The sequence below is a fragment of the Bubalus kerabau genome, chromosome 8, assembly GCF_029407905.1.
Source record: "Bubalus kerabau isolate K-KA32 ecotype Philippines breed swamp buffalo chromosome 8, PCC_UOA_SB_1v2, whole genome shotgun sequence".
NCBI lineage: Eukaryota > Metazoa > Chordata > Mammalia > Artiodactyla > Bovidae > Bubalus > Bubalus kerabau.
The window spans coordinates 52,003,756-52,017,204 of record NC_073631.1 but is presented as its reverse complement, the minus strand read 5'-3'; the positions used below and the strand labels follow the sequence as shown (position 1 = coordinate 52,017,204).

The 13,449-nt window shown below is 38.2% G+C and overlaps 1 protein-coding gene across 1 annotated transcript in view; it reads left to right on the top strand.

The window, feature by feature from the left end:
• The window catches only part of LAMB1 (laminin subunit beta 1), a 78,129-nt gene extending 68,256 nt beyond the window's left edge, over positions 1–9,873 (top strand). Inside the window, exons 28-34 of the mRNA XM_055590268.1 lie at positions 545–748; positions 1,303–1,447; positions 4,163–4,370; positions 4,671–4,812; positions 7,208–7,384; positions 9,248–9,407; positions 9,569–9,873. Coding sequence (XP_055446243.1) covers positions 545–748; positions 1,303–1,447; positions 4,163–4,370; positions 4,671–4,812; positions 7,208–7,384; positions 9,248–9,407; positions 9,569–9,705 — 1,173 coding nt within the window. The 3' untranslated portion in view covers positions 9,706–9,873. The remainder of the gene's footprint in view (positions 1–544; positions 749–1,302; positions 1,448–4,162; positions 4,371–4,670; positions 4,813–7,207; positions 7,385–9,247; positions 9,408–9,568) is intronic.
• The last annotated feature ends 3,576 nt before the right edge of the window (positions 9,874–13,449 follow it).

Genomic DNA, 13,449 nt, shown 5'->3' with positions numbered 1-13,449 from the left:
AACCCACTCTCCTTCCCCAGCTACAATCCTCAGTAATCTCTATCTGCTTTCTTTCTTACTTGATCTGACCTATTTTTGGCTGTTTTCCCTCGAGTTATCGTGTCTTCCTAACTAGACATAAAGTTACTAAAAGGCCTGATTATGGGTCTTTTATATCACCCTTTTTACCAGAATAGTTAACAGGCTACTAGGTCCATTCTCGATACCATTTTTTCTTTCTGTAAATTCAACCAGTTAGGAGAAAGGGGATGCATTCTTTGGCTTTCATATCAGCAGACTTCAACTGGATGGAGCAGAGCCCCTATGTATGGTATTAGGGCAGAAGGTACTGAAAGCACTGATGCAGGGTTAAATCACTATTGCCTTGGAAGGAAGCAAGCTGGCTTATCCCTAAGCTCTTTGCTCCTCTCTATCCTGAACACTTTTCCAAGCACCCTTGCCGAGGACCACCTACACACTCTCTTGGGCCACCCAGGCCCTGCACAGCTGTTGGCTACCTTGGACTCACTCTGCACCCCGTGCTTGTTCCTTGGCTTTGTTGCAGACGTGTGGAACGCCTCCAGGGGCCTCCTGTTCCGAGACTGAATGTGGCGGCCCAAACTGCAGAACTGACGAAGGAGAAAAAAAGTGTGGTGGGCCTGGCTGTGGTGGGCTGGTCACTGTTGCACACAGCGCCTGGCAGAAAGCCATGGACTTTGACCGAGATGTCCTGAGTGCCCTGGCTGAGGTGGAGCAGCTCTCCAAGATGGTAATTCAATGGATGGCCTATTTTTGTTGGCTTTCAGTTATGGAGGACTTGAACGGGAGAAATCAATCTCAAATGCTGACTAATAAGAAAAGGCAAAAGTTTTTGTGAGATCAGGGAGATGAGGTTTTATTCATAGGTGGGCTAAGAATTTGCATATTTCTCATTATGATAATTTGAAATATCCATGTTAATAACCATTGGTCCAGGGTTATGAATACATCCAGCTTTTATTTCAATTGAGCTTTTATTCTTCTGAAGTGCCATGAAGTATTAACTTCATGTTAACTGAAGTATGTATGTTGGAACCTGAGAAAAAGACTAAAGAACAACTGGGGAAAAAAATTGTATATGCTACCCCTAGCTATGTAAGATCACTGTATAGGAACTGATATACTGATGACTTTGTCTACACAATAGTATGGTTGAATGCGAGACGTTTCTAAAATCCATGATTCCAAATACATAGTTTTTCGTCATCATTTTCTGGATCATTTATAGTATTCTCGTCTGTTTGAATGACATTGTTCCATGGGTATTTTATTCCCCATATATAGGTCTCTGAAGCAAAACTGAGGGCTGATGAGGCAAAACAGAATGCTCAAGATGTTCTGTTGAAAACCAATGCTACCAAAGAAAAAGTGGACAGGAGCAATGAGGACCTGAGAAATCTGATCAAGCAAATCAGGAACTTTTTGACCCGTAAGGAATTTTTTTGTTTTACTTTTAGATATTTCTTCCTATCTAGGAATATAAAACAAATTTTTAAGAGTACTGGAGAGGCCATAATTCAAATCTGCAGTTTTGATAAAACCAACTTCTTGCAGGGAATAAAATACTTCCAAATTTTAAAGTATTTCCATATTAGGAAATATTTTCATTTCTTAATGTTTATGTTCAGTGCAGTTGCTCAGTCATGTCTGACTCTTTGCGACCCCATGAATTGCAGCACACCAGGCCTCCCTGTCCATCACCAACTCCCAGAGTCCACTCAAACTCATGTCCATTGAGTCGGTGATGCCATCCAGCCATCTCATCCTCTGTCGTCCCCTTCTCCTCCTGCCCCCAATCCCTCCCAGCATCAAGGTCTTTTCCAACATGAGGTGGCCAAAGTATTGGAGTTTCAGCTTTAGCATCATTCCTTCCAAAGAAATCCCAGGGCTGATCTCCTTCAGAATGGACTGGTTGGATCTCCTTGCAGTCCAAGGGACTCTCAAGAGTCTTCTCCAACACCACAGTTCAAAAGCATCAATGCTTTGGCACTCAGCTTTCTTCACAGTCCAACTCTCACATCCAAACATGACCACAGGAAAAACCATAGCCTTGACTAGACGGACCTTTGTTGGCAAGTAATGTCTCTGCTTTTTAATATGCTGTCTGGGTTGGTCATAACTTTCCTTCCAAGAAGTAAGCGTCTTTTAATTTCATGGCTGCAGTCACCATCTGCAGTGATTTTGGAGCCCAAAATCTGACAGTTTCCACTGTTTCCCCATCTATTTCCCATGAAGTGATGGGACCAGATGCCATGATCTTCGTTTTCTGAATGTTGAGCTTTAAGCAAACTTCTTCACTCTCTACTTTCACCTTCATCAAGAGGCTTTTTAGTTCCTCTTCACTTTCTGCCATAAGGGTGGTGTCATCTGCATATCTGAAGTTATTGATATTTCTCCCGGCAATCTTGATTCCAGCTTGTGCTTCTTCCAGCCCAGCGTTTCTCATGATGTACTCTGCATCTAAGTTAAATAAGCAGGGTGACAATATACAGCCTTGATGGACTTCTTTTCCTATTTGGAACCAGTCTGTTGTTCCATGTCCAGTTCTAACTGTTGCTTCCTGACCTGCATACAGATTTCTTAGCTGTATATAAATAATCTCTAATTTATGCAGATACAAGACATACTTGATGTGATACCCAAGTAGTAAGTCAAGAAGTCAAACATGTACTATGAGAATTAAATTTGGAACTTGTGTTAGAGAATACATGTAATGTCATTAGAACCTTTAATTATAAGGATTTTTTTTTTTTTTTTTGGCATTGTCCCCAAAGTTTTGTAATCCTATTGTTTTCAGGATATTTTATTTATGATTAGATAGCTCTATGTCTTAAGCATTCTGTACAGAAATAGAAAATCTCCAGGATTTGTGGTGCAGCTCATAAATGTTGCTGGTCACAGTTTGAGTTCCATCAGTGAGGATGGTTGTGGTTGCAAGTTAAAACTCTCAACTGAAATGGATGTAATCAAAACAGAGATGTCTTTTATAATATATAATCAGTTCAGCAGTAGCTCCATGATTCTGGAATCCATGCATTTCTCATCTTTCTGCTCTGTCATTTTAATTAAGCATATCAACTCTTCTCAGGGTCACTCCTCCTTATTACAAGGTGGCTGCCAAAGTTCCACAAAGACACAATAATAGCTAATGGAAAAAAAGACCAGCTATTTCTTTATTGTATCATTTTTAAATAGAGGAAATCTTTCCCAGAAGTCTTTGAAAAGTCACTTCCATAAATCTCATTGGCCAGAAATGAGTACCATGTATAGATGTCACTGATACAGTAATTCTATACAGTAATGGGATTACTGTAATTGGCAGGCTAATCCATATTTAACTCTGAGCTGATAAACTTACCTTAACTTACAGGTTGGTACCTGAACAAAATCAGTATTCTGTTAGTAAGGAAAAAGGGAGAATAACTTAGTAATAAGGAGCCAACAGTATTTGCTAAGAATATCTTATGGAATATTCTGTGATGGTCATCATTCAATTGTGTATTTCCCTGGGCTTTATAATTTTAATATTCTTTCAGTTTAAAAAAAAAATCTTAAAAATCAATGACATACTTAGAATTTAAACTCTGGTATTTTTTTGTCTTTTTTCACACTTTACATTTGAAACTCCTTGAAGACAACTATATTGACTCTTTTGCTTCTCTGACTGGATTCTCTAATTTCCTGAATCCAGATAATTTATTAGGGATTTCAACACTTACATCTGCATTTACAGCAGTAGTCTTTTAACTGAAAGTTTTCATTGCCTTTTAGGATCAAGTTCCAGCTTTTACCTTTGCCTGTAGAGTTTGCTACAATCTGAACTGAACAACACTTCACTCAACTTCCACATAACATGCTCTGCCCATCCTGTCTCTCCAACCAGAGATGTTCTTTCTTCTCTCAAACCCTCTCATCCTTCAACACCCTCCAGAGTCTTCCCTGACAACCCCAGCTTGTCACCAACTCCAGTAGTATGCATTGTCTGCATTACTTTTCCTGTGTGTAGATCTCATCTCCCCAACTCAAATTAAAAACCCTTACATAGCAAGTACCTTTGCTTGGTATAAGCCCACCAGGCTGAACACACAGTAGATGACCAATATGGTTGAAAGAGTGAACCATCTTTGCTTTTTACTTTTAACAGAAGATAGTGCTGATCTAGACAGCATTGAAGCAGTTGCTAACGAAGTCTTGAAAATGGAAATGCCTAGCACTCCACAGCAGTTACAGAACTTGACAGAAGATATTCGTGAACGAGTTGAAAGCCTTTCTCAAGTAGAGGTTATTCTACAGCAAAGTGCGGCTGACATTGCCAGAGCTGAGATGTTGTTAGAAGAAGCTCAAAAAGCCAGGTATCTGAACACAGTTTTATATGCCATTTAGCAGAGCTCATTTTGGGTATCTCCTCCTCCTCCTCCCAAGTCACTTGAGTCGTGTCCGACCCTGCAACCCCATAGACGGCAGCTCACCAGGCTCCGCCGTCCCTGGGATTTGTGTATCTAGCATGGAGTAAAGTCTTTTCTTTATCAGTGACATTTCTCACCGAGTGACCTGTGGGAGTCTCTCTGCATCACTCCAGGAAAGCTGGTCTTTAAAAGAAGACCAAGTACTTTTTTCTTGTTCACACTTATCACCCTGTTCTTTTTACTCAGCAAAAGTGCAACAGATGTTAAAGTCACTGCAGACATGGTAAGGGAAGCTCTGGAAGAAGCAGAAAAGGCCCAGATTGCAGCAGAGAAGGCAATTAAACAAGCAGACGAAGACATCCAGGGAACCCAAAACCTGCTCACTTCGGTAAGAGACTGCAGTCATTGTTGCGTATGGGAGAAAACACACTCACACATACATTTGTCAGGAAAGAAGCACATCTGACAGTTACCTATAAAAATTCTTACAGCTGAACATCAAAGGAGTCCTTTAATAAATCTGTACTCCCTTAGCACAGACGCTAAAAGTCTTGTTTTCTAGGGAAAAAAAGGAGCATGAAAACAAACATTAAACCCACTTTCATTTGCATCCCCACAAAAAGCCTTATGAAAGATACGAGTTTCCAGTTCCTTCAAGGAATAAGATTCTATTTAGTATGAAACATACTATTAATTCATATTCAGTTTTAGAACATCTCCAGATGGAGAGACAGGATGGGCAGTGCAAGCTTTTGCAGCCCAAAAGCAACTACATAGTTAAGACTAGATTTATGAGGTGATCATTCACAAAAACGTTACTAGTTTTGAAAACCACTGGAAAGCAATGAATTAAATTGTCTGCTTCTAATACCTAATTTTAGATGAATCTGATAGAGCTCTTACTTCCCAGCTGGCTCAGTGGTAAAGAATCCACCTACCAATGCAGGAAACATGGGTTTGATTCCTGGGTCAGGAATATCCTCTGGAGAACCCTCTCCAGTATTCTTGCCTAGAAAATCACATGGACAGAAGAGCCTGGCGGGCTACAGTCCATGGGGTTGCAAATGAGTCAGACATGACTTAGCAACTAAACAGCAACAAGAGCTCTTCTTACAGCTAGACAATCTGTTTTATGCAGAATACATGGGAAATTTACACGCAAAATACCCTTAGAGCCTACCAAATATTAAAGGCATTCACTAAAAAAAGAATTATTCACATGGATTTAGTACTCTAGTCTAAAAACTTAAAACTCTGAAATTAGATGCTTCTCTTACTGGCTGCCAATCCCCCTTCTCAAGACAACAACCCATCATATTTAAAACCTGGGAGATGGTTTTTCAATCTGCTTTCCCTACCATTAGTTAATATAAGCCCATCTTCCTCTATTCCATTACCCTCAGTAAAATGAAGCCAGACAGTTCCTCAGCCACTTGAAGTTTTGAATATATATATATATATATATATACACACATACACACACACACAGCCCTTTGTTTGGGCTCCTTAATCAAGCTTAGAAAAACCATATCCCCCAGCCTGTGTTCTAACCCTCTGCTTTCTCTCTAGGTTTTTCAGTCTTGTCAGTGTGCTGGTAACATGTAAATGAACTTTAAGTGACTTTTAAAAAATGACTGTTTTGAAAAGCAAAATTAATCAAATTGTAGATGAAATATTTGGCTTGATGATGCAATTTATTTAAAGATGAAACCTTGGAGGGTAGGAAGTGTTTCAGGTAAACAGTAAGAAAGAGAAGCTCTAAACCATATTAATGAAAGCTTGACACAAACTATTCACTTACTTACTCTAAGTGTTATCTTCTAAGAATACTCCCTAAGAATTGTTTTCTAACTAATGGGTGAACTCTCAGATCAAGAATCATTTGGTTTGAAACAGTTATAACTTTGAGCATATTTGTATACTGATCCATTAGTTATGACATTATTCTTCAGAGTTATTCTACAGAATAGAACCATCCTTGAAGATCATTTTTAATAAAAAATAGGTGCTCAGTGAAACTGGTTCTTCTGTCATGGGTCAAGCTTACTTTGGCTAGCTTTAAAAAAAAAAAATCAGTATTTATTGATTATACTTTGAAAAGAGATCAAACATGGACCCTCCCCAATTGCCCAGATGAGATACTTTTACCCTAAATAATTCTTGAGTACTTACAGCTTCCAGTTGTAACTTTCTCAGATCTATGCCACGTCACAATCCTATAGTAACTTTTCATAGTTTTAACATTCCTGGTTTCCAGGTCTTCATTAATTAGCTGAAAACACTCAAATTAACTTTGCAGGTAGCTCCCAAAGTGCTTTAATCTCCACTACTAAAGCTTAACATTTACAGTTGATAGAAAAAAAACTAAAATTGACTGAAAGTTACGGTTTCCCCACCCACATTAATTGAGAAAGTTATGTGGCTATCCCTTTGCTTACATCAGCTTCCTTGTGAACACTGTTTAGCCAGAGTTTGCAGGTGTCCTTAAAATGCTTTCTTGGCACATCACACTGCCTGGGAGTGGTTCAGTAAGAAAAAATTTACGTAAATTTCAGCCTAGACTCAGAAGTACTGAAAGAATAAAATATATGAGATGTAGCAGAGACTATTTTGAAGTTGGGCACTTTATATCAGCTTTCTTGAAATTTTTAGTAATTACTTCTGTTGTTCTAGAGCAGTGGCACAGTAGCCTTTTAAATCTTCCTCTACACTTGAATTCATACCACTTGCTACCACTTCTTGAATTAATGGCTTGCTGAATATAATCTATTATATACTTTCAGATAGAGTCTGAAACAGCAGCTTCTGAGGAAACTTTGTTCAATGCCTCCCAGCGTATCAGCGAGCTAGAGAGGAATGTGGAAGAACTTAAGCGGAAAGCTGCCCAGAATTCTGGGGAGGCAGAATATATTGAAAAAGTAGTATACACTGTGAAACAAAGTGCAGAAGATGTTAAGAAGGTAAGTAGAGCTTTGTTACTGCACAGCTGTGTGAACAAGGGAGCAAGTGCTCTCCTCCAGGCCTTCCTTGGAATGGTTATTCATCAGAAACATCTTGGGTGACCTGTTTTGAAATAGCAGTCTTTAAAGACAAAGATGGAAAAGAATGGGAGTGGATATGAAAATATCCATACATGAGATGTAGGCCCTCAAATCCAAACTTGGATTAGGGTTTAGAAAAATGAAATTAACTTAACAAGCATATTGAACTTATATTTCAATTAGGAAGAGCTTTATGGCAAACAGTAAATTACCTGGCCATTTGAGAAATCTTTTAAAGCGGGGTAGAAAATGCTTAAAGAATCCCTAACAGACAACAGCTAGTACAGAACCATATCTTACCTCTTCTGTGCTCATTTGGAATTAACCACCTCTTCCCTCTAACTGGAAGGTACTATATTTTGCAGAGAAAAGTCTCAAGCCCCAGTTTTTCACTAGAAGCCAAGTAGTCACTGAAACACATTTAATTTTTAAATTTGTGTCAGTAAATATTTATCACTAAAGAAACCTTTTTAAACTTTTCAAGGGAGTGTTGAAACTCTTAAATGAATAGTAGGAAGCTAAAAACTGAATGAAATCAAGACTTTTCCTCGAAGCTACTGTAGTTTTTAGGCATTATTACAGATAACTTCCCTATACCTTGAGTTTGGGAAAGAGAACAGTAAGTTCACTGCCCCATCTTTTTCACTGTGGGCTAGTTTCCTGCAGGTCTAAGAACATAAATCAGCCAAGCAGTCATCTTACAGGACATTCTGCATAATATTAAACTTGATTACAAATAAACAGTAAAACCTTGACAATGAAATTCTTCTATAAATAGCTATTGTTTGAACAGCATTCCTAAAAAGAATGACTAAAATCTTGCCCTTCTTTTTGTTAAATCTGCCTTTTCCCTCTGGTTTCCTGGTATCAAGTCACTATCAACCCTAAATTAGTCAATGGTCCTCCCACTTTTTTCTGATGTCTAAATATTTGGATCTCAGCACACCTACATTTGAGAAAATCTATTTCTCTAACTCTCCTTCAATGAATTTTCCTACAACACCTGCAAAGAAAAAGCCTGTCCCCCCGGGGACGTACAGGAACTCCACCATGTCTTTGACATCTTTTCATTTTAAAAAATCATGTCAGGAACAAAATTCAGTCATTTGTGGAGACATGGACGGACCCAGAGACTAATACAGAATGAAGTAAGTCAGAAAGAGAGGAAAAAAACGTTGTACATTAATACATAGATGTGGAATCTGAAAAAACTGATATAGACAATCTTATTTACAAAGCAGAGAGATACAGATGTAGAGAACAAACGTATGGATACCAAAGGGGAATGGGGAGTTGGGGGTGAGGTGAATTGGGAGATTGGGATTGACATGACATATATGTACTATTGATACTGTCTATAAAATAGAAAGTAATGAGAACCTGCTGTATAGCAAAGGGAACTCTCTACTCAGTGCTCTGTGATGACCTAAATGGAAAAGAAATCCAAAAAACAGGGGATACACACATACATACAGGTGATTCACTTTGTTGTATGTACAGTAGAAACTAACACAACCCTGTAAAGCAACTCTATTCCAGTAATAACTGAAAAATATAGAAAATAAAAATAAAAAATTATGTCAATGTTATATCTAATTATACCATTTCAAGTTAATGTTTTCAGTTACTTACTCCTGCGTAGCTTGAAACCTGAGTACCTGTGGTGATGGCCTTTAATTCAGAATGCTAGCTGTGCAAGTTAGCATCTACGTGATCTAATATTGCCACAATTATATTACTGACACTAACATTACCTTTTTTTACCAAAATGTGGAACTGCAGACTCTGGACAATGAACTTGATGAAAAGTACAAGAAAGTAGAAAATTTAATTGCCAAGAAAACCGAAGAGTCAGCAGATGCCAGAAGGAAAGCAGAAATGCTACAAAATGAAGCAAAAACACTTTTGGCTCAAGCAAACAGCAAACTGCAACTCCTGAAAGGTAGATTTTTTTTTTTAATTGTTATTAGAGTTTATTTAAAAGGTAAAGTACCATTCACTCTGTCTCAAGCACTTAGAGCCTTATAATAAAAGAGGATCAGTCTTTGATTTTGAGATCATCATAGTATAACTGCTCAGACCTTTTATTTTTATCTCCCACAGATTTAGAAAGAAAATATGAGGACAATCAAAAATATTTAGAAGATAAAGCTCAAGAATTAGTAAGACTGGAAGGAGAAGTTCGTTCACTCCTAAAGGATATAAGCCAGAAAGTTGCTGTTTATAGCACCTGCTTGTAACAAAGGAGGGGGAGCTGTAAGTAAAAGATGGCTGAGGTGACCAAAGCAAAATCATTACCTTTTAAAAACTGACTTAATGATCTTCAAAATAAAACTCAACCTATTTAATGTTTTTAATCACCACATTTTGTATGGAGTTAAATAAAGTACAAAGCTTTTATATAAATATATATTGAGTATATTTTTCCTGATTTAGTACTCATGAATTCCTTTAACAAAGAAGGCTATTTTCATGGTATGCATTTATAAGCTCACTGATTGTCTCCATGGAGATGCTAATTTCTGTTATGTCTATAGGCCAGTATCACTCATCTGTTTGGGTCAATATCCTCCACAAATCCACCCCCAAAATCACCTCCCAGTTGTATTCCCAGATCGAAATTAGAAAGGAAGAAGTACCCTAAGCTACCCTCACCATCTCAGTGGCTGCTCAGTTGATCCAAATCTACTCTAAGTACTCCTTACTCTAGAAAAGAGAACAAAAAAGCAGCAACTTTTAGGGAAGGGTTGAAACTAAAAAGGCATGAAACTAGAAATCAAGCACAGAAAAAGCATCAAGAAAAAAACTGCATGCAAACAACATTCTAATAAAAAACCAATAGGTTAAAGAGGAAATCCAAAAGGAAATTTAAAAATACCCTGAGACAAATGACAATTAAAAAAAACAAACATACAAATCTATGGGATGCTATAAAAGCAGTTACAGAAGTTCTTAGTGATACAGGCCTTCTTTAAGAAACAAGAAAAATCTCAAAAACACTTAACCCACAACCTATAAGAATTAGAAAAAGAACAAACAAAACATAGTCAACAGAAGGAAGGAGATAATATAAAGAAATCACTACTAATACCACAGATTTATATGCTGAGAACTATGAAATATTAATAAAGGAAATTAGTGACTCTGGAAAAATATCCCAAGCTCTTGGATTGGGAGAATTAATGTTAAAATGGCAATACTATCCAAAGCAATTACAGATTTAATGTGATCTCTATCAAAATTACCAAAGAATAGCAAGGAGAGATAAGAAAGCCTTCCTCAGTGATCAATTCAAAGAAATAGAGGAAAACAATAGAATGGGAAAGACTAGAGATCTCTTCAAGAAAATTAGAGATACCAAAGGAACATTTCATGCAAAGATGGGTACAATAAAGGACAGAAATGGAATGGACCTAGCAGAAGCAGAAGATATTAAGAAGAGGTGGCAACAATACACAGAAGAACTATTAAAAAAAAATCTTCATGACCCATATAACCATGATGATGTAATCACTCATCTACAGTCAGACATCCTGGAATGCGAAGTCAAGTAGGCCTTCAGAAGCATCACTACGAACAAAGCTAGTGGAGGTGATAGAATTCCAGTTAAGCTGTTTCAAATCTTAAAAGATGATGCTGTGAAAGTGCTGCACCCAATATGCCAGCAAATCTGGAAAACTCAGCAGTGGCCACAAGACTGGAAAAGGTCAGTTTTCATTCCAATCCCAAAGAAAGGCAATGTCAATGAATGCTCAAACTAGTGCACAATTGCATGCATTTCACACGCTAGTAAAGTAATGCTCAAAATTCTCCAAGCCAGGCTTCAACAGTACGTGAACCATGAACTTCCAGATGTTCAACCTGATTTAGAAAAGGCAGAGGAACCAGAGATCAAATTGCCAATATCCACTGGATCACAAGAGAGTTCCAGAAAAACATCTACTTCTACTTCATTGACTATGCCTTTGACCGTGTGGATCACAATAAACTGTGGAAAATTCTGAAAGAGATGGGAATCCCAGACCACCTGACCTGCCTCCTGAGAAATCTGTATGCAGGTCAAGAAGCAACAGTTAGACCTGAACATGGAACAATAGACTGGTTCCAAATTGGGAAAGGAGTACATCAAGGTTGCATATTCTCACCGTACTTATTTAACTTATATGCAGAGTACATCATGTGAAACGCTGGGCTGGATGAAGCACAAGCTGGAATCAAGGTTGCCAGGAGAAATATCAATAACTTCAGATATGCAGATGATACTACCCTTATGGCAGAAAGTGAAGAGGAACTAAAGAGCCTCTTGATGAAAGTGAAAGAGAAGAGTGAAAAAGTTGACTTAGTTAAAACTCAACATGCAGAAAACTAAGATCATGGCATCTGGCCAGTCCCATCACATGACAAATAGATGGGGAAACAGTGACAGACTTTATTTTGGGGGGGCTCCAAATCACTGCAGATGGTGACTGCAACCATGAAAATTAAAAGGTGCTTGCTCCTTGGAAGAAAAGTTACGACCAACCTAGACAGAATATTAAAAAGCAGAGACATTACTTTGCCAAAGTCAAAGCTATGGTTTTTCCAGTAGTCATGAATGTATGTGCGAGTTGGAATATATAAGCCAAAGAATTGATGCTTTTGAACTGTGGTGTTGGATAAGACTCTTGAGAGTCCCTTGGACTGCAAGGAGATCCAGTCCATCCTAAAAGAGATCAGTCCTGAATATTCATCGGAAGGACTGATGCTGAAACTCCAGTACTTTGGCCACCTGATGCGAAGAAGTGACTTATTTGAAAAGACCCTGATGCTGGCAAAGATCGAAGGCGGGAGGAGAAGGGGACAACAGGATGAGATGGCTGGATGGCATCACCGACTCAATGGACATGAGTTTGAGTAAAATCTGGGAGTTGGTGATGGACAGGAAGGCCTGGCGTGCTGCAGTCCATGGGATCACAAAGAGTTGGACACAAATGAGTGACTGAACTATCAAGTTACCCATGACATTTTTCACAGAACTAGAACAAACCCTAAAATTTATATGGAACCATAAATGACCCAGAATTGCTAAAGCAATCCTGAGGGGAAAAAAAAATCTGGAGCTGTAACACTCCCAGACTTCAAACAATGCTACAAAGACACTACTACAGTAGTCAAAAAGATATGGCATTGGTACAAAAAGACATATGGATCAATGGAACAGAACAGAGTCCAGAAATACACACACACACCTACCATCAACTTTCAACAAAGGAGGCAAGGATAAACAATGAGAAAAAGACAGTCTCTTCAGCAAGTGGTGTTGGGACAGCCACATATAAATCAATGAAGTTAGAACACAGCCTCACACCATACACACAAATAAAATGGCTAAAATGAAATAATGCCATTTGCAGTAATACAGATGGATCTAGAGATTATCATACTAAGTGAAGTAAGTTAGAAAGAGAAATACCATACGATTACCATTTACATAGGATGAGATGGTTAGATAGCATCACGGACCCACTGGACATGAATCTGAGCAAACTCCAAGAGACTGGAAGACAGGAGCCTGGGGTGCTTCAATGTATGGTATAGCAAAAAGTCAGACATGTCTTAGCAGCTCAACAACCACCACCACTTATATACGTGGAATCTAAAATAGGATATAAATCAGCATATATATTGAAACAGACTCAGAGATAAAGAAGAGACTTATGGTTGCCACAGCAGAGGGGGCGTAGGGAGGAAAGGAATGGGAATTTGAGATTAGCAAAGGCATATTATATATGGCATGGATAAACAAAGTCCGACTGCATAGCATAGGAACTATACTCATGATCCTCTGACAAGTCAAAATGGAAAATATATATAGGTATAACTGAGTCACTTTGCTGTACAGAAGAAATTAGTACAAATTGTAAATCAACTAGACTCCAATAAAATTGTTAAAAACCAGAGGGCTGTCACCTACAACAGGGCTAGGGTTGCTGAGGGGAATGTTT